Raw genomic sequence first — 24,507 nt, forward strand, 5'->3', positions numbered from 1 at the left:
GCTCAGTCTGACCATTGTCTGTGTATAGCATCCCTCACTCTCCACCTCGCCGTACCGGGCACATCTCCAGCCCTTTACCTTCTGTATCACCCCATTATCTGTGGTATGGAAGCTTATTGGAGCAGGACCCTCACCCCTACTGTTTCCATCAGCTGATTACTATATGTAACTGGTTTTGTATCTGTTCCCCCTGCTTTGTGAGCGCAGTGGAATATGTTGGTGCTATGTAAAGATTACTACTATGCATGAGACAATCTGGGACACCAACTTCAAACATCTAATTTGCAGGATCTAGAGACTCATTTACAGCAAACGAAGGACCAATATGTCACAGAGTACCAGATGGAACCTGTATACCTCTATGCCCGCCTGTATCACATCTTGTATCCAAGCTGGAGGCGGTACAACAGAGTACTAGAGCCTCCATGCCCGCCTGTATCATATCCTGTATCCAAGCTAGAGGTGGTACAACAGAGTACTAGAGCCTCCATGCCCGCCTGTATCACATCTTGTATCGAAGCTAGAGGCGGTACAACAGGGTATTAGAGCCTCTCTTCAAGTGGTCAGTTTTCCACAAATGATGCTTTTGCTCTGAAATTGTAATCCCTTATCAACTTTACAATCAGTTTCATTTGATTCTGACAACCCCTAGGGGGGGGGGGGGTGTTTTTTTTTTACACGGAGTATAGATGGGTTACTACAGTGTATAGTATCTACACCCTTTTGTGACACAACACATTTATGACATCACACTCTATATTCCACAGCCCACCAGGAGGCTTTTGTGACATAACACATTTATGAAATCATCACACTCTATATTCCACAGCCCTCTGGGAGGCTTTTGTGACATCACATTTATGACATCATCACACTCTATATATTCCACAGCCGCACCACAATACAGTTTAGTGCGATTTACCTTTTACTAGAGAGAAGTGTTATTGTTGTTCGGATTCTTTTGAAGCCATCCATAATTATTATAATGGTGAGTAACAGGAGGAAATGTATCCTACAGAACCTCTTAATGATTTTTAATCTACAGCTTTCCTTGGAATTAGTTATATTGCCGGTCAGACATTTCCCTAATATATCTGATTACTGTACACTGGAGAAACGGGTTTCTAGTCTACACACATCTCTTCTATACATGCAGTAGTTCTATACTTTCTCTATGTATAGGAGACAATGTACCTCCCACTGTAAATTATAAGAATATAACAAGTCACCAAGTTTTGTTACCATTTAGAAATCAGATCCCCCAGTTGGATGCGTTTCTGCAGGTCGCTGGTCTCGGAGGTGACTTCCAGTATTCTTTATAACATAGATCATAATGTACCCTCCGCTGCCGGCAGCCGCTTATTCCTCTCTCCTCATTGAAAACACATAGATGCTCAGACTAGCATGCACTTATATGGTGGAACCAGGAATAATGGCTGTTGGCTCTAGAGAGTATGGCGTCTTCAGATGGGGCGCTGTTATATAGTCATAGAAGCCCAAACTACTCCCAACTGTGAAGACATAAAGCTGCTGGGCGTAAGAGGGAGCGCCGACCTATAACAAAACCATGTGACTAGAACCTTCATGTGGAATTGTAGAATACGGTGGAGACAATGAGAACAATTGTTTCCATGACTACAAGGCACAGTTCTCATTCATGCTCCATCTCCTACATCACTAATGACATCATCATAGTTATGACATCATCAGATGTTCTATTTCATCCACATCATACAAGTGTTTTAGCCTACACAAGGTTACTTTACTAGACTGATCGGATAGTAGAAGTGTTTCTGTATGTGGATTATGGTAGATAGTAAAGTATCAATTGTAATATAACAATCACTGAATGGATTTAAAGCGAAGCTGTTACTTTGTTGATACTGTGTAATATGAGGGCAGAATGAGGTAGTGACAATAATAAATGTCTTATCTGCAAACCATCATAGGGAGGAGGAGCCGACTAGGGTACAAAATGTATTAAGATCTATTGTATCGAGAGCGGTTCTGATATTACAGGGGAATCTGAAGTAAACGCAATTGTTCTTTTGCGTAAAGCCTTGCATCAGGCTTACTCTGCGTAGATTGGCTACAGCGAATGAGGCTAAAATCCGCAGCAGAATCCACATTTCTGCCATGGTTTTCCAATATGAATTACGCCGAGTGAATATAGAGTAAAGGCTAAGCTTAGCGGACTGGTCACTATATCATGCTGCGCTCACACAGGCCAGCCAGAACAGGGGGACCGGTCCTCATTAATGTGTAATAATAGTATTATGACGTCGCTGACCAATAAATGTATGTTCTTGTTTTACAGGATATTGAAAAGGGTGATGTGGAAAATCATATACCATTCTCGCTGCCCAAGGGGCGCGAAGTATTTTCCACATTTCCAGACTTCTTATTTCTCCCCGAGATTGTAAGTATCATGTGCTACGTACTTCCTTCTGCCATATTGTATATATGTATTTATCACTTCAATGTTTATAACTGGGGATCACTAGTTCATAGTTAAACCAAATCAGTTAAATGAAACCCAAGTAACAAGTTGGAGTTTACATTGTATTCATCAGTGGAGCCGCTGTTACACGGGGCAGGTTTGCTGTGGATTTGGGTTGCGGTTTAACTAGTCTTTTATTCAATTAAATCCCTGCTCTTTCTGTTCTTAGTAGTCTGTGTTCTTACTCAGTGACTGACAGCCATCTCGGTAGTCATACGGAAGAAGGGATGGCGGTCCACCACTGATAGGACCGCCCACCACTGATAGGACCGCCCACTGGACTCCTAAGGATAGAAAGAGCAGGGCTTTAAATGCATAAAATACAAGTTAGACTTACTCCTTCTTGCTATCCATCTGCTCTATAACATGCCGCCCATAGAGGGCGCGTCATGTCCAAGGGGACAGGTTCCCTTTAAGGACTGAAAAGATATAATAAGCGAAAGAATAAAAATGACTGAAATATGTTTGCTTTAGTAATCGTTCCAGATAAATCTCTGTTCTTCAATCCTCCCAGTATATTGCATGAGGCGTCATGTCATCTGTATCTCTTTGTGTTCTAGCTCTTTGGAATCATCATGGGGAATATTTTATGTGCCACACCGTTCATGTTAACCCTTTACATACACGGGTTTGTACTGGCTGTTTGCTGCTTCTGCTTCCTGGGGACATTGGCCATCATGGTGGTGTACACGGTAGGAGCCCACAAGAATTCCAACGTGTGGACGCATCTGGTAAGTCTCTACAATGTAATATTTATCATTCCACAGATATAACAGCGCTAACGTGGATCCTCAGCAATAGGCGACCGTTGTCAGTGACCACGGAACGGGACTTAGACTGTTTCTCTGTGTTTTATGTTCCATTAGTGTTTGTTATTAGTAATGTGTATCCTAATAGACGGCTAGTGACTCGTATCGGTCACTTTTATCGCCCTTCCAGCTGTGACCTTACTATAAACATCTAGGAAGATAAAATCTAAAGCTTCTGATTTCAGAACCTTTATGTTTCATTCCGGATACAAACTCCTGAACTTCTCTCTCTTCTACTAGGACGTGTACTACCACTTCATAGCAGCAGCCCTTTATATCAGCGCAGGGAGTATCAACGCAATCGGCACCCAGATATTAAAGTACCAGAACTCCCAATACAACGAACTCAACCAAACAGCCACTGTAAGTGCATAAATAACAAAAGCATCTAAGAGAAGTCTTTACTGTGTTTCCCTGAAGATAAGACCCTGTCTTATAATAATTTTTGCCCTAAAATAGGCACTAGGTCTTATTTTCAGGGGCGGTCTTATACTTACCTAGCAGGCTTGGTCCAGGACTCTCCTGCTGCTCTCAGAGCTCCAACATACTTCCCGCAGTGCTTGGCCGCTGATGCAACATCACTTTCTGGTTATGAGATTCATAACTCCAGGAGACGATGGCTGTGATTGGTTCTTTGACTGCTGCTCAGCCAATCAATGCAGCGCTGGATGAACCAATCTAATGGCTGTCATTGATTTATCACATTGTAGAGGCGGGATTTATGAATTGGCTGAGCGTGGCCAATCACAGCCATCGCTCCATTGATTGGAACATCCAATGTTCCATTGATTGGCTCTCTGACTGCTGCTCAGCCAATCACATCCATCGCTTCCTTGAGGTAGGATTTATGAATCCCGTAACCAGGATGTGATGTTGTAAGAGAGCTGCTGGTTGTACAGTGGGAACCGTGCCGAACATCTAGAGAGCAGCGGGAGGAACCTGGACTGTGTTATCTAGGTAATGTTCAGATTTGTTTAATGTAGTGTAACTAGGGCTTATTTTTGGGGTAGGGTTTATATTTCAATACTCCCCGAAAATTAGGCTAGGGCTTATTTTTGGGGTAGGTCTTATTCTCCAGGAAACAGGGTAGAAGCCGCACAATACTAAAGCCAAGCCCTATATATATATATATATATATATATATAATTTCTTCTGGGTCATCACTTCACTTATGTATAGATTTAATAATTATTAAGAGAATTTTTGTCCCAATCAATATTTTTTTGGCCTCTATAATAAGGCTGCCTGTCCACGGGTGTTGCGATATCCCACGGCGGAGATCCGTCGCGGGAGCCGCTGCCCAGGAGCAGGAGCCAGCCAACAGATCTCCGCTGTGACAGGCTCACCGCGGAGAATCGCAGCAATTCGCAATATGCTGTGATTTGCCACCCGCGAGCGGACAATCGCTATGATTCTCCCCTCGTGGACAGGGGGGTTGCGCTTTCCATAGCAACACTATAGAAAGCGTGCACTGCGTTTCCTGCGGCCTGATTATCGCCGCGGGGAACGCAATGCAAAAACGCCCGTTGACAGGCAGCCTAAGAATTGAACGGTCAGCTATGCTATACAAATACACTACGTTCCTGAGTCTGCTCCATCCAGATGCCTCTTTCTAACAGTCTTGCCGCCCCAATATATGTCTCTGACACAAGATGTTCAGCGCTGATCCCAATCCTTCCAGTGAATTAGGACATAATAGACATAGACGTCTCCCTCATTGTTTGTAATGTTATCCTGTAGCTCCTTCCATCTTCTGGAATAACCTTGTGGTTTTCTATAGGTCCTTGCATTCTATATTGCCATCTTATATGCTGTGCATGCAGTATTTTCATTGAAGAGGAAAGTACAAGAATGGCCATCGGTTGTCCGCTTCCAGAGAGAACAGTAACATCATAAAAGGTAAATATTACATTTCCTGCATTTTAGATACATTTATAGTGTTATTCTTATTCCTGCATCTTCACTCAGACGTAGGCGCCTGCACATGGCCGTATTTGTATTGTAATCCGGGGCCAGTGTCCGCCCTTGGATTCCGCAGCAAATACCTGCTATAGCATGCTATGGCCAAACGCTATTTTATGTCCACGAGTGGAAATCGATTGCGGTTTTTGGCTTGCAGTAGACAAACTGCAGTGTGCTGCTATTCTGTGCGGCCTTCGCACAGATGGATTCAATTGAAGTCAATGGAAAGCGTCTGTCCCGCTGCCCTTCCGCAGTGAGCACTGCAGAAGGGTCGTGGGATTCGCATTAGTGACGGCGCGGGTATTCTGTACTGTGCATGTGCGACGGTCGGCACATCCGCAGCACAGAGGCCACCTGCGCATGAAGATGTCGGACGGGTACAGAGGGGTCACCGCCCAGGCACACGGTTGGATTCCGCTGCGGGATGCCGCAACAGAAGTCCGACCCATTTGTGTGCAGGCGGCCTTATAGATTGGGGACGGAGTTTTGTTTCAATGACAAAACCTCTTTAAGGGTGGACACAACTATAAATATATTAGTTCTAGCGATGGAAATATGCATTGATACTGTAATCAAGCAGAACATGTACAATGTGGATGATTTGGTAATACGGTATTTATGGATTTCATCACTTATGATTTTATTTTATCTCAATGACAGAAGGAAGATTAGGACATTTTACCATCTATCAACAACGGACCCCGGCCTCTTCACGCAAGGACACATTTACCACCACGAGCAGTGGGCCTCCACTTGCTCAAGACTTTAGCCAGAATGAGTAGCAGGACTCTGCTTGCTCAAGACTTTAGCCAAAATGAGTAGCAGGACTCCGCTTGCTCAAGACTTTAGCCAAAATGAGTAGCAGGACTCCGCTTGCTCAGGACTTTAGCCAAAATGAGTAGCAGGACTCCGCTTGCTCAGGACTTTAGCCAAAATGAGTAGCAGGACTCCGCTTGCTCAAGACTTTAGCCAAAATGAGTAGCAGGACTCCGCTTGCTCAAGACTTTAGCCAGAATGAGTAGCAGGACTCCGCTTGCTCAAGACTTTAGCCAAAATGAGTAGCAGGACTCCGCTTGCTCAAGACTTTAGCCACAATGAGTAATGGGACTCTGTTTGCTCGTGGCTTTCGCTGAAATGATCATCGGATATCCGCATGCTCAAGACTTTAGCCACAATGATATGCCTTCAAACTTTGGTGCTGGAAGAAGCTCCTACGATTTCCTTGGACCACCAAGATCACAAATAAAGCAGTCCTGGACGGCATCAAACCAAAGTTTTCATTGGAAGGCAAAATTATGAAACAGAGACTCCCATGACTCGGCCACATAATGTGAGATCATTCATTAGAAACCTAATGCTTGTGGCCAAGATCCGGCCGACAGAGAAGGCGCTGGCCTGATACCATCAAAGTGTTCCATAGTCGGCCCCAACTAAATGGATAAAGAAGAACAGATTGTGAGCCCAACAGAGCCGTAACCTGAAGCTCCTGGGCCCTGATGCAAAACCTGTAACAGGGCCCCCAACTATAATGCTTTATTCATAGTACTGGCCTCCCTATTTGGATAACAGAGGCCTTATGGATCCCCTAAGGCTCCTGGACCCGGGTGCAACCGCATCCCCTATAGGTACCCCAGTGCTGTCGAATATGTATGCGATATGTATTTGAGCAGAATAAATAAATAACAGATCAGGATTCTGAAGTTTTGTTTCTTCGAACTCTTTATTATGCCGTTCCTCTGTTATTCCTCCTGAAAATGTATGAATGAATAACTTAACAACTGGGCGTCACCATTCCTCTTGTCAATGGGGTTAGTCCCTATGAAGATTCCTCCTAAGAGTGATTTTATACTGGGTCGGAGGTACCTTATACATGTGGGCCTTACATTACATTGCACCCTGGACTCCTTATTGCTGCCCTCTCCAAACAAAGCATCCACTTTTCTTCTCTAATATTGTTGCCATTTAAATGAACAATTCTGGATAAACTTCTATATACTGTATATTAACCCTTTCCAATCCACTGTCTGGCGTGTGAAGCCATTACGATTTAAGGCTGTACAGCTCCGATGTTGGAAGACATCCGTCGGGGTTCTCTTACTGTATATTGCCAGCCTCTCTGCTGTCGGAGCCTATCCAACGTGTCACCTCATGCAGTACTGGCTTTAGCCAGCATATATAGCGCCATTGTGTAACGGCAGAAAAAAGAGTAAGCCCAATAGGAAAACCAATATACAAATTGGATTGGAAAGCGTTAATAAGGGGACATTCACCTTATGCTTTAGATTATGTCCCAGGCATCCGTACTAGGTTCCATCTGAGTCCCCAAAACCGGGATTCAGAACAATCACCCAGATAGAACCATGACTTCTATTGTGAGGGTATATGTATATATTGCCATATGTTCTTTATGCTTTTATACCTGTATGCAAGTTCTAGTCAATGCTAAAATGAGAAAAACTTAATACGTCGCCTTACATCAGATATTCCAAAGGCCTTGCAAGGCGAAGACAAAATGTATCTTAAACACCGCAAGGAAGAACCAGATACAAAGGCTGTGTGCTTGGCTGTTTTCCCAGAGGCGCCGTATCTAGATAACGACTGTTCAACTACGTATATAACTTTTACTGTCTCAGGCAGAAATCCGGACTTTACATATATGGTTATGCGGTGAATTTGAGCCAATGAGCCCATCACCCATTACTAGTGACATGACCAAAGGGTATAAGATCCCATGATTTCTGTAATAAAGTGCGCAGTCATGTCCCCGTGTGAGGAACTATACCAGACCTCCGTGTGTGGGGTCTCTTCTTTACCGCTGGCAGCGGGGCATTGGGGTGGGCCTGATTGGTGCTGTACGCAAAAATTACCCTGACACTATTGGTAATGTGGAGATGAATACGTTCTCTATTTCAGCAGAAAGAATACTGCAGTTTTTAGTGTTACGGATTTTCTGCATGATCGCTGCAGCGAATCAGTCCCATGGGATTTACTCTGAGGCCAGGACTCACTGCATGGAGTTGGGGTCCAGCCTTCTCTCCCCTCTCCAGCAAAAAGCCCTATTGTAATTTTAACCAAAACCCAGTGCAGTGAAGGCATTCTGTCTGCTAAACTTACTTTCTGGCTTTTTCTGTAAGAGGAAGCCATAAATCTTGGGGAAATACAAACCCATCCACCAGAGACTTATCATGAAGCTCCTGGGCCCCAATGCAAAACCTGTAACAGGGCCCCCAACTATAATGCTTTATTCATAGTACTGGGCTCCCTATATGGAGAAGAGAGGTCTTATGGGCCCCCTAAGGCTCCTGGGCCCGGGTGCAACCACATCCCCTATAGGTACACCCCTGCCATCCACAACCTCCACACAAGGCTTCTCTCTCTTTATCCATGCATATCTTCTGATCAAGTGGACCTGTGTGCTTTCAAATGCCAAGGCTGATTTCCAGTCCTAGTCCAGCTGTTAGCACATAGCTCAGATATGCCCTAAGGGGCTAACCACACTGTTTTATGTTGCCCCAGTTTTATGCACGGAATTTGGAAGTGTGCCCAGCCTGATTGCGGATCTCCTGACCCGTACTTGAAGCATCATACATGCAAAGGATGCGTGGGACTCAAGTCAGGAGATCCGCAGTCAGGCCGGTACGCAGTTCCAAATTATGTGCGAGGCAATATAAAAAATGGATTATACCTACCTGATAATCAGGTTTCCAGTAGTCTCCACGACAGCACCAATTGAGATTGCCTCCTCCTGATAGGACAGGAACAAACTGAGAGGTTAAAAGCTCCCCCCCTTCCCCACTTTCCTCAGTGGATTCTAACGAATTGCCGGGGTAGGAGCTCAACTTAAAAGTTTTTTTTTTTTTAACAAAATTATATTATATATATATATATATATATATGTTTCTTTATATTATATAGTTTCTTTTCTATCAATTTAGGGAGGGAAGGTACGGGTGCTGTCGTGGAGACTACTGGAAACCTGATTATCAGGTAGGTATAATCCATTTTTTCCCCCAGTCGTCTCCACGACAGCACCAATTGAGACGTACCAACTAAAGTTTCCCTAGGGTGGGATTGCTGCCGAGAGGACTTTGCGGCCGAAGGCCCTGTCCTCGTCCTGCTGCACTTTTACCCTATAGTGTTTAACAAACATGTGGGGTTTCTTCCAGGCTGCGGCTTTGCATATCTGCTCGACCGAAGCTGAGCTATGTTCGGCCCATGAGGATGCTACTGCCCTTGTAGAATGGGCTTTAAGAGCTAAAGGGATTTCCTTCCCGAGGGCCTTATAGGACTCTGATGGCCAGGTGGATCCACCTGGCTATGGAGCTTTTTGCTGCTTTGCTCCCTTTATTTGGGCCACTGAACTGGACGAACAGGTTGTCGTCCCGCCTCCAGTGGCTTGTCGCCTCTATGTAGCCTAGGACTGCTCTCCTAACGTCCAGGCAGTTGAGGGTTTTTTCTTCCTCGTTTTTAGGTTTACTAAAATTTGAGGGGATTATTATGTCCTGGGACCTATGAAAATGTGATCCTACTTTTGGCATAAACGCCGGGTCCGTTTTAAGTACTAATTCGGTGGCCGAGATTTTCAGGAACGGGTGGCGAATGGACAAGGCCTACAGCTCGCTAGCCCGTCTTGCGGAGGTGATGGCTACTAAGAAAATGGTCTTAATAGTAAGCATTTTTATGGGTAGTGCTTCGATCGGCTCGAATGGTACCGTTGTCATGGCCCCTAGGGCCCAGTTAAGGTTCCAGTCTGGAAAAAGATTTATGGGCCCAGGCCGTAATCTAGTTGCTGCTGCTAGGAACCTGTTGACCCATCTGTTGTCTGAGAACTTTGTGTCACATATGGCGCTAAGGGCTGTGACCTGGAACTTCAGGGTGCTTGGAGAGAGGCCCGTCTCTAGGCCCCTCTGCAAGAACTCTAAGATTAGAGGGATGTCCGGGATAGAATCCCCGCGATCCCTTCCCTGTCTCCATGAGGAGACCCTTCTCCAACTTTCTGGTAGATAAGGTGGGTAGTCTTTTTTCTGCTGGACATTAATGTTTCTACTCCTCTCTCTGAGAATCCCTTCTCTTTTGGTGAGGATTCCTCAAGAGCCATGCTGTTAAGTGGAGCCTGTCTAGGCTCAGATGGCTCAGTGGGCCCTGCGATAGAAGACCTGTCCAGGTAGGGAAGATGACTGGGTCCTGGATGCTCAGTTGCTACAAGACCGAACCAGCTTCTTTTGGCCCAGAAGGGGGTCACCAGGATTAGTGTGCATACCTGGGTTCTGAAATATTGTAAGACTCTGGGGATTAACGGTATAGGGGGGAAGGCGTATACCAGCCCTTCTCCCCAGTCTTGGCCTAGGGCGTCTACTGCTGTCGGACGATCTCCTGGCCGGAGGGAGAAGAAATTGCTTACTTTGGCATTTTTCCCTGGTTGCAAACAGGTCCAATTGTGGGGTCCCCCACTGATTGATCAGGATTCTGAATGCTTTCAGGGAGAGAGACCATTCTCCTGGGTCTATTTGCCTCCTGCTGAGAAAGGCCGCTTTTGGTTTAGCGTCCCCTTCAAATGGGTTGCCGTGATCGAGAGGATCCGGCCCTCTGCCCAGTGGAAATTTTTCTGTGCAATGTTTTGCAGAGCGGGAGATCTTGTGCCCCCTTAGTGTCGTATATGGGCGACCGCGGTGATATTGTCTGACAATATCTTTATATGCTGGTCCCGTAGCGAGTTCCCTAACTGCTGTAGGATCTGCCGTACGGCCTGTAGTTCCCTGTGATTTGAGGACTGTTCTTTTGTTCTTTGAGGTCATGGACCCTGAAAGAACTGGTTCCCCACGTGCGCTCCCCATCCCCAAGCGCTTGCATCCGTTGTGATGCGAGTGGCTGGGTTTTGTAGCCAATGAACCCCTCTCCGCAGGTTCTCTGGGGATGCCCACCAACGCAGGCATGTTTTCGCCGCGTTTGGAATGTACATTCTTGTCCCTAGAGAGGACCGCTTTTTGTCCCACGTGGATAGGACTGAGGCTTGCAGGGCTCTGGTGTGAGCCTGGGCCCATGCCACTCCTGGAATGCCTGAAATCAAGCTTCCCAGGAGAGACCTGGCTTCCCGAATTGTGCATAATTGTCTCCGTAAAAAGGTTTTGACTAGCAGTCGGATTTTTTGTATTCTCTCCTTGGTTAGGCAGGAGCATTGCGATTCTGAGTCGAGCGTTATACCCAGAAACGTTTTCTGTTTGTCGGGATCTAGGCTGGATTTTTCCCAGTTTATGATCCGTCCCAAGGATTGGAGAAGTTCTAGCACTATCCTCAGGTGTTTTCGTTAGGAGTTCTCTGGACTCTGCTATTATTTGGACCGACTTCTTCCTCAGGTAGGCGGCTACCTCCGCCATAATTTTGGTGAAGATTCTGGGTGCTGAGGAGATCCCGAAGGGCAGGCATCTGAATTGATGGTGCTCTATTCCTTTGCCCATATCCACTGCGAGCCTTAGGTATTTCCGGGACCCCTCGTGGATCGGTACGTGGAAATAAGCATCCTTTAAATCGATGGATGCCCTGTAGGCTCCTTTGGGAATCAACTTTATCGTTGAGGAGATGGACTCCATCTTGAATTTTCTGTATCTGATGCAGGTGTTCAGAGGTTTCAGGTTCACTATCATCCGCTGTTTCCCACAGGGTTTCCTTGCTAGGAAGAGCCTGGAATAATGGCCTTGGGTCTCCTCGTTTTGCGGTATGGGGGATATTGCATTTAGTTGTTGCAGGTCCCCAACGGTCTGCCTTAGTAGGTGTAACTGTTTGGAGCCTCCCGTGATAATGAATTTTCTTCTGGGGAGGGACACCAGTTCTATCCGGTATTCCTGCTGTAAGATCTTTGGGATCCATGGGCCTTCGGAAATCGTGGCCCCTTGATCCACAAAGCCCTCCAGCCTTGCCCCTACGGGGATGGCGTCAGGGTCTCTGATTTGGCTCCCCCTGGTGGGGGTAAAAGAGGATATTCCTTCCTCTGCCCCCCTTGGGGTAACTCCAGCGGCCTGTCTTGCCCCTGCCTCGGTAGGTCTCTGGCTGTTGCCTTGGGGCCCGGAAGAAGGTCTTCCCTCTCTGTGGCTTTTCTTCCGGGGTTTTTGGGGCGCATAGCTTATTTTTGACCACGATTTCAGCCATAACACTCTTCTGGCTGAGTTAGACCGGGCTGTAGCTGTCGCCGAGAGTTTGACAGTTTCGGCCGCGGCGTCCGCTAGGAAATTTGTTGCCATACGCAGGATCGGAAGGGAATTTAGGATCTGTTCCCTCGGCGTCTTATTGGTTAGGTGTAGCTGTAGCTGTTCTAGCCGTACCCCCAGCGTTCGCGCCACACAAGTGGCTGCGATCCCTGGCCTAAGTCTGTTTGCCGCTGCCTCCCATGATTTCTTTAGAAGGCCCTCAGCTTTGCGATCCATGGGATCTTTTAACTGTGCGGCGTCCTCCACTCTTTTTGGATTATTTTGGTGATATTCTTGTGGACAGGGAAGGTATGCTTGCGCCTCTCCCCTAGTCCCCCAAATATCTCATCCTGCAGGGTGCGTGGTTCTCTGGGCTCTTCCATTTTTAGTGTAGCCCTGACTGACTTAATCCATTCCATTAAGTCATCCTGATGGAATAAGTATTTTTTGTAGTCCTCCTAATCTGAGGACCCCTCGGCCGCCTGTTCCTCTTGCTCCGACCGATGGAACTCTCTGAGTCGGAAGGCTCGTCAGGAACATACGCCCTTTTCTGGCGTTTCGCTGGCGGCGCCAGCTGTGACGTTAGGGCTGATCTACCTCTTCTTTCACCAGCTTCCTAACGTCCTCCTGATTCCTCTTTAACTAGCCTAGCTACACATGCCTTGCATAGAGGCCTCTGGTACGTAGCTGGCAGTTTTATCCCGCAATCCGCGCATTTTCTGAGTTTTGTTCTGGGGGTGATGTCTTTTTATATCCCCCTGACAAATAAAGCATTTTTTGTGGGTACATATGCAATTTTCCATACACAATACACTGGATAATTGCATTGTATTTTTTGCCGCACTGGCTACTTACGGCCGCTGAGGCTGAGGTTTCAGCTGTCTCTGGGGCTGGAGCACTCATTACTATACCGGTGCTGCAGACACCCTGCGACCTGTAGTGCTGGTTTGTTCTGGCTTCTCTCAGGTTCCTATTTTTTTTAAAATTTTCGCGCTCCTGCGCTAAGCCCCGCCCCCTCCGCTCCTGATGCAGATGCGATTACGTCATCGCGCTGGACACGTGATGCGGCGCCCCGCCCCCCGCCGGAGGGCTTCCTGGAGCGCTGCGCTGTAACTTCTGCAGGGAGGACGAGGGGGACTGAGGCTCCCGCTTTGTACCCCCCATGGGCCGCCGCGGGAGGAACCTGGCCCGGGGGTTACCACCCCATGTGGCGTCCCGGGAGTCGTCTGGCTTGGAAGGGAGGACAGGGTGAGCCACTGCCTTCCGATCCGCCTGTAAGTAATCCCGGCTGGCTTCTCCACCAGCTCCTCTCAGAGATCCTGCCTCCTGGCAGGACAGGAAGACACTGAGGAAAGTGGGGAAGGGGGGGGAGCTTTTAACCTCTCAGTTTGTTCCTGTCCTATCAGGAGGAGGCAATCTCAATTGGTGCTGTCGTGGAGACGACTGGGGGAAAGGCCGATTTAGACACAACGATTATCGCTCAAAAGATGTCACTCAGGCGACTATTGAGCGATCATCGTTGTGTCATTTACAGCTCAAGATGAGAGATCGCCTTGTGCTGCCAGCGGAGGATGCAGACAAGACAGGCCAGGTGTCCCCGCTTGTGTTCTGCATCCAGCTGTTCTCCGCTCCGAGCGCCTAGCTGTTATACAGCCAAGCGCTGGGAGCGGAGGCTGCAGAAGAAAGGCAGTGTGTCCCCGCTTGTGTTCTGCATCCAGCTGTTCTCCGCTCCGAGCGCCTGACTGTTATACAGCCAAGCGCTGGGAGCGGAGGCTGCAGAAGAAAGGCAGAGTGTCCCCGCTTGTGTTCTGCATCCAGCTGTTCCCCCGCTCCAGTGCCCGGCTGTTATACAGGGGACAAAGATCGCGAATGCACACACTGCCAATGTCTATCCGGCCGCGGCGCTGCAGGGTGATTACCGGCCAGGAAGCTGTGGCACCCTGGCTGATAATCACTGTAATGGGGACCCGCTGTCCCACTGGGGTCCCGCCTAAATCGGGACGTCTGGTTACCTTGGAAAACATCACACAGCACGGTATGCCAGTGCCATGTTATGCCCTTCAAGGTCCCGCTGTAAACAATGGGCAAGGCGTTTGTGTGACGAGTTTTGTTTTTAATTCCACGGTCTGTCTCATAGCTGCGCCGCATTTACACCGCTGTACGTACGCAAAGTATGAATATGCCACCAATAGAGAACAGCAGGGCTGTAGGAGCGTAACACACGGTGAAATAGGGCACATCCATATGAACGCTCCAACGACCCTGAAGACACACAATGAGGGCGAGGTGATGTGCATGCACATATATATATGAGCAGTTAAGTGGGCGGAGCTTATGACAACATTCTCATGATTGCTCGCGAGAAAGCCGAGCCAGGCATGCTGGGAAGCTCTACTGTACAGTTTCCCACACTAAAGATGGCGTCTGTTTACTTCCTACAAGGGCAAAACGCCCAGCTGCGTCACGTGACCGGAAATAAGACGCACGTGTGTTGAACTGAAGCTGGTAGTCGTACTAGAAGTAGCTCTGGGCGCTGTACTGATGGTGGTCTGCTCTGTTTTGGGCGAACTGGATTGTTATCTGCCTAGACTTGTAGCCTGGAGACGAGGCGCGACCTGATTCCTCTCCGTCACGTGACCGATCACATGGCCATGACGTCACGGAAGGTCCTTTCCCCTTCCCTTGCAGTCCTCCTCTGCAGTGAGCGCTATGAGCTGCCAGATCACGTGTGTCTCGTGGGTCCAGCGAGGGATCTCTAAAGAAGTCCCTGAGAAGGTGGGAGGACGATGTTGGGTGCAATTAGGGAGGCAGTTGATTGCTAGTAATTGGCAGTGGGGCACGTGCCAGGGTAATGGTGCAGCTGGCATTAAGATGCTGAGGATTGCTGCTGGGTGCCACCAGTGTAATTAACCCCTTAAGGACTCCGCCTATTTTGGGCCATGTGGATGCAACCATTCATCTCCACTTTTGAAAAGTCAGAACTTTTTTGATCACTTTTATTGCATTTGGAAGGACAGAAGTCCTGCAATGCCTTATCGCTTGTAACAGCTATCATAGGCAATGATGAGCCAGGACGCAAGTATCTGGTTGCTATGGTAACCCGTCGGCCCTCCGAGATTACATCATGGGGGTCCGATGTCTTCACAAAGGGACCTCCCTCTCTCTGTGAACCCTTTACATGCCCAGATCTACATAGGGGTGTAATAGCGGGGTCCGTTGACCTTATGTACCCCTGCTGTTGCCACTTATCGATAACAGCCCCCCCCCCCCTGCTGGACAGCGCAAGCTCACTTTCAGTCCTGCGCCATCAACGTGATGTAAGGTGAGTTAAAGGGAACCTGGCCCCACAATCTGAATTGCCCAGTGAAGTATGAAGTCGGAAAGTTTGACAAAACTTTGTAAAAACTTTTGACATCATAGTGACGTGTCAGATCCCTGAGGGTCCAGGTGTCGAGACCCCCACCAATCGCTAAAACGGACAGGCAGAAGCGTTTAGCTTGGCGCTGTGCCCGTTCGTCTGTTTCTGCCACGCCTCGGAGCGGTGCTTTGATGATCGCTGTCATAGATCAGCTTTATTATTGCAGTTTTGTGCCGGATTATCAGACTTTCTGGATTATCAGATTACAAGTGTGTCATGTTTTTATGACTGTGTAAAAAAAGTCATTTTCATACATCCTGTCACTTTTTTTCCCTTTTTTCAGGTTCAGCTGAGCCAGGGAGAGTTAAACAAACTTATAACTGAAGCCAAAGAGCAGCTGGAGTAAGTAATCTGAAGAAGAGATGTTCTTTAGGCCGTATTCACATGGGCGGCTCCGGATTCCGCAATTCCGATCCGCCCGTGTGCATTCACCCTTCCAGCTGTATTCTCATCTCCTGACGGGAGGGATACGTCCTCACTCTGTGATCGGCGGGGGTCTGACTTCTGCGACTCTCTGTCCCTGAGAATATACAGGGCACAGGGCTTGTAGTAGCGACGTATCATCTTGTACGTTTTCACCCCAGATTGGGGCAGTTGACCACCTGACTGAGCAGGGCTCTGCAGTACAGCCCTGTTCACCTGTTGGGGGCACTGATGTGCAGGAAGTAACATTGTTGGGGATGCAGCACTGTGGCCTCTTTCGTGCTCAGGATTGAAGGGGGTCCCAGATTACGGAACCCCACTGATCATAAAGTCATGTCGGTTAAATAAAGTCCTTATGTTGTCCATTTTAAAACTGACCCTCAGATCTGGGGACAAAACCGTCCGTCCTGGGACCGGGGGGGGGGTTATTACCCGTACTTCTTCTTCTCTGCTAACTGTCCAATCTGCTTGATTTTGGGTTCCAATTTCAGCCATCCAAGATGGCTGGTGCAATCTTTGGAAGACCTGGACGTCATAGAGTATTGGTACAGTTAACTACCAATGCGCTATACTGCTCATGTGATAAGCACTGGCCAATCCGAGAACAGTGCCCAATATCTACATAGAAATTGTAAAGAAAAAAAGCGGGGCCAGAGCTGGCGGCTTGGATGGGTAGCGGAGAAAAATAAGTGTAGGTAATAGCACCCCAACCCGTAAGTCCAAGGACAGAACTTTGTCCTGAAATCAGAGGGTTGCTTTAACCCTTTCCAATCCACTGTCTGACGTCTAAAGACATTATGTTTTAGGGCTATACAGCTCTGATGTTGGAAGACGTCCGTCGGGGTTCTCATACTGTATATTGCCAGCCTCTCTGCTGTCGGAGGCTATCCAACGTGTCACCTCATGCAGTACTGGCTTTAGCCAGCAGATGGCGCCATTGTATAATGGCAGAAAAAGAGTAAGCCCCTTAGGAAAACCAGGATACAAATTGGATTGGAAAGGGTTAATATATCCCTGGTTCTGGAAAAGCTGAGTGACAGCAAATATGGCTGCCACTGCATATTCCCAGGTCATGCAGGGATAAATTCCGCTGCCATTCAGAGGTGAACAGAACAGGGTTTGCACACGGCCAGCTGTGCCGAGTCGCACTGTGTACTCACACAACTTCGTGGGGGGACACTCCGGTGAGTAGGAGACACCACTCCCCATCTCCTCACCTTTGAGCCCCTCAACACCGTTTTTGGGTCTCGATGGTGATGACGGGTTCCCTTTTCATAGTATCATAGTATGTAAGGCTGAAAAAAGACCCATGTCCGTCCAGTTCAGCCTATTACAGAGAGAGGCAAAAAAACTCATTTAGGTAGAAGCCAACGCTTCCCGTTTAAGGGGAAAAAAAACCCTTCCTGACTCCAATCTGGCAATCGAAATAATCACCGAACCTTCTGGAGTAATCGGGGACCTTATGACCTATAATATTGTATCACTCAAAAAAAGACGCCCAGGCTCCTCTTGTACTTGTTTATTCAGTTCACCATCACCACGTCCTCAGGCAGGGAGTTCCATAGTCTCACTGCTCTTACAGTAAAGAACCCCCTTCTATGTTGGTGTGTAAACCTTCTTTCCTCTAGATGTAGAGGATGCCACCTTGTTACAGTCCTGGATACAAACAGATGATGGCAGAGATCTCTGTATTGTCCCCCTGATATATTTATACAGTCATTAGGTCGACCTTCAGACGTCTTTTCTTCTGAACGAAATAATCCTAATTTTGATCATCTCTGGGTATTGTAGTCCGCCCATTCCGTTTATTATTGTATGTATTGGAGACAAGTATTCCCTCTGCCCGTGTGCAGAACCTTTCATTTATCACTGTTAAACCTCATTTGTCACTTTGCTGCCCTCAACTTATCCTGATCCTCTTGCAATCACTTTCTGTCCTCTTGTGTTAATATCTTTACATAGTTTTGTATCATTTGCAAATATTGATATTTTACTGCACAATCCTTCTATCAGGCCATTAATATATTAAAAACAATATTGCCCAATACTGCCCCCTGTGGTAGTCCACTAGTAACGGTGACCCAGTCAGAGTATGCACCATTAATAACCCCCCTCTGCTTCCTATCACTGAGGCCGTTACTTACCCCCTTACACACATTCTCGCCCAGACCAAGCATTCTCATTTTATACACCAACCTTTTATGTGGCACAGTATCAAACGGTTTGGAGTAGTCCAGATAAACAAGATCCAGTGACTCCCCGCTCCAGTCTAGAACTTACCTCCTTGTAGAAGCTGATTGGATTGGTTTGACAGGAGGGACCCCTCATGAACCCATGCTGATACGGAGTTATACAGCTATTTTCCTTGCGGTTCTCCAGGATGGCATCTCTTAGACACCCTTCAAACATTTTGCCCATGATAGAAGTTACTTACCAGGTTCGTTTTTTGACTCCTTTTCAAATAAAAGGCACCACATTGCTTATGCACCAATCCAGTGGAACAGACCCAGTCACTATATAGAGTCTTTAAATATGAGAAACAATGTGTCTTTAATTCCCTTTGAACCCGACGGTGTCTGCCATCAGGACCAGCGATTTGTCTATTTTAATCTTTTTAGGACTGCTCTGCACATCCTCCTGGGTTAAACCAGTGATCTTTAGTGGAGATTTTACTTTATCACTCTGCATCTCATCTGATATTTCATTTTCCTCTGTGAATACCCTGGAGAAACAATTTAATAGATTTGCTTTCTCCTCATCACCCTCTACAATTTTTCCTACATTATTCATTAAAGGGCCAACACTTTCTGTATTAATCTTTTTACTATATATATAGTTGAGGAACAGTTTAGGGTTAGTTTCACCCTCCTTGGCAATAAGTCTCCATCTGTAAACGCTCTACATTTCTTATTAAGCTATATTGGTTTTCTCTTATCACAGTTATAGACTAAAATGTATATACTTTAATGGAAATTTAACTTAAAAACATGAATGGGCTCACACACATGCGTATCGCATGGACGAACAAAACAACCACACAAAAACACAAAGGTCGCCTCTTCCTTATCTCAGGAAACTTATGGAGGCTAGAAAAATCAGTATTGATAAAGGACTCCTAATGTTATGTCCTCTATTTTTTATTTGTATCACATAGGAGGTAGGAGGAAGGCTCTATCTGCTGTAGGGCGCCTGTAAGTATAATGCCACCCGCAGAGTATTTTAGGTAGGGAACCTCTTCCTAACAAAAATTCGCCCCTCTGTGATTACAGTATAGCGCTTAGCGCATGACGAGATGGTTCAAATAGGAGAAACTCCAAGAGAACTAGACCCTTATGCGCAAGAATTACGGCGCAGACCAGGGTTATTCAATTGCAGTATGCTCGGCTCAACGCGTTTCCCCACACGAATGTGGTTCATCAGGAGCACAAATATTTTGAAGAAAGAATGATAAATCAGGATGATAACTGATTCTGCTTTTTGTTGTTTTTTCGTGATGAATAGATATTTTAAAATATTAGAAGAGGGTGGCTTGGGAAAGCGCAATTTATGTGCTCGATCATATATAGACTGGATCACAGCATCTGATTTATTCAGGACAATTTCGAGCACTAAATCGCCATGGCGTGTCTCTATAGCCAAGTTCTTGGGAAATCCACACAATGGATAGCTATAGTGACAAATAACAGTACAGCTAGGGCTGAATGCGATTCACCACAAAAAGCCCACAAGTAGATCTTGCCCAGAACTAGGTATTGATTGCCGCAGGCAAAAGAAGTTGTTGCAGAGATAAATGCAACAGCCCCAAAAAGGCTAATAAGCCCTAGAGATTTTTTGACCCTTATTTGGTGTATTAGCTGCAGATGGTGCAGCCAATTTCAAGAGTCAGCAGCTCATGAACAGCAAATAGTTCTATCATAAAACCCAGTGAGGGTATTAGAGGAGCTATCTAATAGAGCCTGCAAGTAGATGTCAGATATCTAATTCGCCAAAGTATCCCTAAAAGCACCCAATAATAGAAAAACAAATAAATAAAAGGATAAAGCCTGTGGCTCTGATGGTGAGAACATACTGCAATTGAATAACCCTGGTCTGCGCCGTAATTCTTGCGCATAAGGGTCTAGTTCTCTTGGAGTTTCTCCTATTTGAACCATCTCGTCATGCGCTAAGCGCTATATTGTAATCACAGAGGGGCGAATTTTTGTTAGGAAGAGGTTCCCTACCTAAAATACTCTGCGGGGGGCATTATACTTACAGGCGCCCTACAGCAGATAGAACCTTCCTCCTACCTCCTATGTGATACAAATAAAAAATAGAGGACATAACATTAGGAGTCCTTTATCAATATTGATTTTTCTAGCCTCCATAAGTTTCCTGAGATAAGGAAGAGGCGACCTTTGTGTTTTTGTGTGGTTGTTTTGTTCGTCCATGCGATACGCATGTGTGTGAGCCCATTCATGTTTTTAAGTTAAATTTCCATTAAAGTATATACATTTTAGTCTATAACTGTGATAAGGGCCAAATAATTTAGTCTATAGACTTTTTCCGTCTCTGTGACAAATATTGGTTTTCTCCCATTACTAAGTCTTTTATTCCTATAAGAAATAAAATAATGAGTCAAAAAGCTTTAATTTGGGGGGAAATTCTTAAAAGTGGTGTCTCATGATGTAAAGTTATCCCCTTTCCACAGGCTAGCAGATAGCTATCTGATAAGTGGTGGTCGGACCCCTGAGACCAAACACTGTACACAAGAACATGGATCCTGAAGGCCCCCGATTGAATGTAGCCTTGGTCACGCATGCGCCCTGCAGCAATATTCATTTGGGACTGCTAGAGATGGGCGAGTTCAAGTGCTCAGAAATCTCTGGCAGTCTCATTGAAATGCATGGAGTGGCAGTGCGCGTGCATAACCATCGCTTTGTTTTTTGGAGGACCTGTTGGACCCTCGCTGAACAGATGCCTCTCTCCTATTATGTAGCTAGAGGAGGATGATATTTTATGGAATAATTCCCATAATGGCATCAGGTGAGAGGTTGTCTTCAAATACTCTTTATTGGTCATCGCTGAGTTAATCTCTATCTTCTGGTCTTTCCAGGGAAGAACTTGAGGATAATGAAGACGAGGCTGTGGAGAAGGAAGACGATGGTTCAGACAACGCCGAGGGAGACCCCGCTCAATCCGCTGAGGATCAGGAGGAAAACCTTTCTAAGCTGAAGGACGATGAACTTGCAGAATACGACTTGGACAATTATGACGAAGAAGGAAAAACGGGTACAAGAGCTTAAAATCTACAGTTGCTCTGAAAGGTGTTTTGGCCGGTGTGCGCCGTGCTGCAACTTTATTAAAGGAAACCAGTCTTATAAGTACCATGAAGTAAGCTATGGTGCTTATAGGACAGGGAATGTGGAGTCCGGGGTGCAGTTCTTACACCTCCCCATTCTCTCGCTGTCGCCCCTGGACATCGGCACTTGGGCTGTAGGCATGGCTCTGTTCTTCAGTCAATGCACGTTCATTCAACAGTAGGTGTGTGTGTGCATGGGCTGAAGGAAAGTCACGCTCGAAGACCGAGTGCCGACGTCCAGGGGTGACAGCAAGGGAGCAGAGAGCTGGGTAAGTGTGAGAAGTACTCCATAACTTTATTGTTTATTCTGCTTATCGTACTTGACAGGATTCCTTTAACTCCTTAGTGTCGTGACCTATTTTGGACATAAGGACGCAACAATTTTTGGGGCCCTTGGGATGCCCTTACGCGGCAGACATTCTTGCTGTGTCCCTCAGCTTTCAGACCTGGCCATAGGATGTACCTATATGTCTTTTCACGGCAACCCCCTCTCACTCAGGACATACATATACACCCTGGGGTAGGAAGGAGTTAAATATTTTTTCCCACTTCAGACTTTTATTCCCTATCCACAGGGCAGAGGATTAAAGCTGATTACTGGGGGTTCCTCCACAGGGGCCCCTAGTGATCTGCACACTCCATGTGAATGCTCGACTGTTGCTCCGTTCACTCTTATAGGACAAACTGCCCAGCAAATTAATTTTAATCACCCACCATCCCATAGAAATGAATGAAACAGTGGTCACACATGTGCACTACGGCTTCATTCACATGGGGCATTTGGACGTGCCAGTTTTGGGGACTTATACAAATAAGGAAGGTGGAAAAATACCTGTGCAGCGCCATCTGTTGGATGGCAGCATTCCTTCAAATCAAAATGACTTTCTAACAAGTCTTAACAGTGATTGGGAATAGGTAACCAAGCCAGAATCCATACACAGACAGCTGTTTCGGGGTGTTTGTTCCTTATCAGTGTGCAGTAGGTTTCTGGCTTAGTTTAATGAGAGGCCTGCAATGGTGATCGAGAGAGGTGCCGTGTCTCCTTGAGGAGAGCAACCACGAAGTGTGTGGGGACACCTAGGGGGTGAGTGGGTTGGGGAATTCAAGATTGCAACATGTACCTGTGAAATTTTGGGTCAGGAGGTGTGTCGTCTCTCCCCAAGGAGACACCTAGCAGGTGAGTGAGGAGATTTAAGGCCCCTGGTGTGCCAAATGACACTATTTTGATGTACAGTTGCCCTGTAGAAACCTATAGGAACTGTATTCTAGTATATGCTTGTATATATCTAGACATACATGGCTTAAAGAGCCCGAGACCGCCTTCAAACAAGCAGATTTCTTATATCAGGATGATGTCCCTTTTTGCTGTGTGATATGGAGCCTCTATTAAAGGGGTTGTCCCATCAGAGGTGCTGTGATCAGCTGATCGATGCAGATCTGGCTTTCTGAATGCCTAAAAGCCTTGTCTTCATGAGACAACCCCTTTAATCCATGAGCATTTCCTACTTTCCAGGACCGTAACAGACTCCTCACTGCTCTTGCCAGGGAGGATTTGCCCTGAGCAATCAAGCATCTTCCAGCTCTCATTATCCTGGAGACCCCTTGAGGGATCAGCGGCTCATCCTAGTTGGTTGCGTCACGCCGCTGCTCCTTGATTCCATGACTGTCATTTTGATTAATGCCATACGGCCACAAAGAAAGGGGAAGCTAAGGAGTCTTTGTTTCTCCGGCTCACAGCCATCACTCCTTGCAGATGATGCACAATTAAGTAACTTGTTAAGTCCTCCGTCAGATTAACTATGTCACAGCCAGAAAACAAATTGGAAGGCGGAAGGTTACAGTGATGGGGATTACACGTGAATCAATTTCCTTTGGTCACATCGGCTCAGGAGAGGAGACGGGTTTTTCGGAATTAATTGGAAATAATTGATTTTTCTATGATACATCATCAGGAGCAGAAATGCAAGAGGTCTTCATCTCCTGGCCAGCAGAGGATGTGCATAGGCCTGGAAGCTGAGGGACGGCAAGAATGTCTGGCATGTAAGGGTCAGCACCCGGCATCTCAAGGGCCACAAATGGAAACTTGGCTGAAGGCCTTGGCAGAACAGGGCTACCTATTCTGCATGCTCTTTCCATGGAACGTTGCCCTCTAGACCCCCTTCCAGCTGGAGAACCTGTAAGTTCTCGAGTCTGGATGATTAGGGTAATGGTGGTCCTCTTGGTTGTCGCTCAACTTTCCCAAGAAGAGCTAATTTCCTGGCTGGGTCTCTAGAGTAGGACCTTTGACTGAGTACACGTTCACACAGCAGTGTTTTCTATCTGTATTACATCAACGGGGTTTCTGCTGTCCGTATTACATTAGTGTGCCCAGTTTTGCAACCGCACCAAGGTCATTAGGGCTTGGTATTTGTTTCGCCATTCCGTGCCGTAACGTGACCCTTCGGCCAATACTCTACCTTCTTGCTTGCAGTTCCTCCTTGGAGGAAGGTTCTGGGACTCTGTGTTCTTGCTACTCAGTAGTTCAAGGGATGGTGCAGTGGGAGCTGGGGCCCTCTCTCTGCCTGGGCCACATAGCAGTGGCATGCTCTTATACGTACACCCTTGCCAGTGTGCCCTAATGCAGGCAGTCTGGAGTCATATGTCCTAATGGGGAGTAAAGACGGGTGATCTTGGTGAGACCATCCACTTCTAGGCGGTGTCCCACAAAAAACATCTATCACTGGATAAATATATGGTTGCGCTGGAACCTGCAAGGGGTTCCTAGAATGGCGCACCCCAAGTCCCACGTGGTGAGTGGAGTAGCAGCGTGGGCATCCGTCCCTCTATTTACTTCTGTGGATTCACACTGAAACTCGGCTATGGAAAACTGATCCTTA

At 46.7% G+C, this 24,507-nt stretch overlaps 2 protein-coding genes across 2 annotated transcripts in view; both read left to right on the top strand.

The window, feature by feature from the left end:
- Window positions 1-2,702: 2,702 nt before the first annotated feature.
- Window positions 2,703-6,074, top strand: LOC136610329 (myelin and lymphocyte protein-like). The gene is made up of 4 exons (XM_066589559.1): window positions 2,703-3,231; window positions 3,550-3,672; window positions 5,090-5,208; window positions 5,932-6,074. Exons 1-3 carry the CDS (start codon window positions 3,076-3,078, stop codon window positions 5,195-5,197), a joined length of 387 nt encoding a protein of 128 aa, XP_066445656.1. The 5' UTR covers window positions 2,703-3,075; the 3' UTR covers window positions 5,198-5,208; window positions 5,932-6,074.
- Window positions 6,075-15,113: 9,039 nt separating this feature from the next.
- PWP1 (PWP1 homolog, endonuclein) overlaps window positions 15,114-24,507 on the top strand; it is a 35,698-nt gene continuing 26,304 nt past the window's right edge. The window contains exons 1-3 of the mRNA XM_066590503.1: window positions 15,114-15,227; window positions 16,154-16,212; window positions 21,386-21,561. Of these exons, the coding sequence (XP_066446600.1) occupies window positions 15,162-15,227; window positions 16,154-16,212; window positions 21,386-21,561 (301 nt within the window). The 5' untranslated portion in view covers window positions 15,114-15,161. The remainder of the gene's footprint in view (window positions 15,228-16,153; window positions 16,213-21,385; window positions 21,562-24,507) is intronic.

Source organism: Eleutherodactylus coqui, chromosome 2, assembly GCF_035609145.1.
Source record: "Eleutherodactylus coqui strain aEleCoq1 chromosome 2, aEleCoq1.hap1, whole genome shotgun sequence".
In the NCBI taxonomy this organism is placed as follows: Eukaryota; Metazoa; Chordata; class Amphibia; order Anura; family Eleutherodactylidae; genus Eleutherodactylus; species Eleutherodactylus coqui.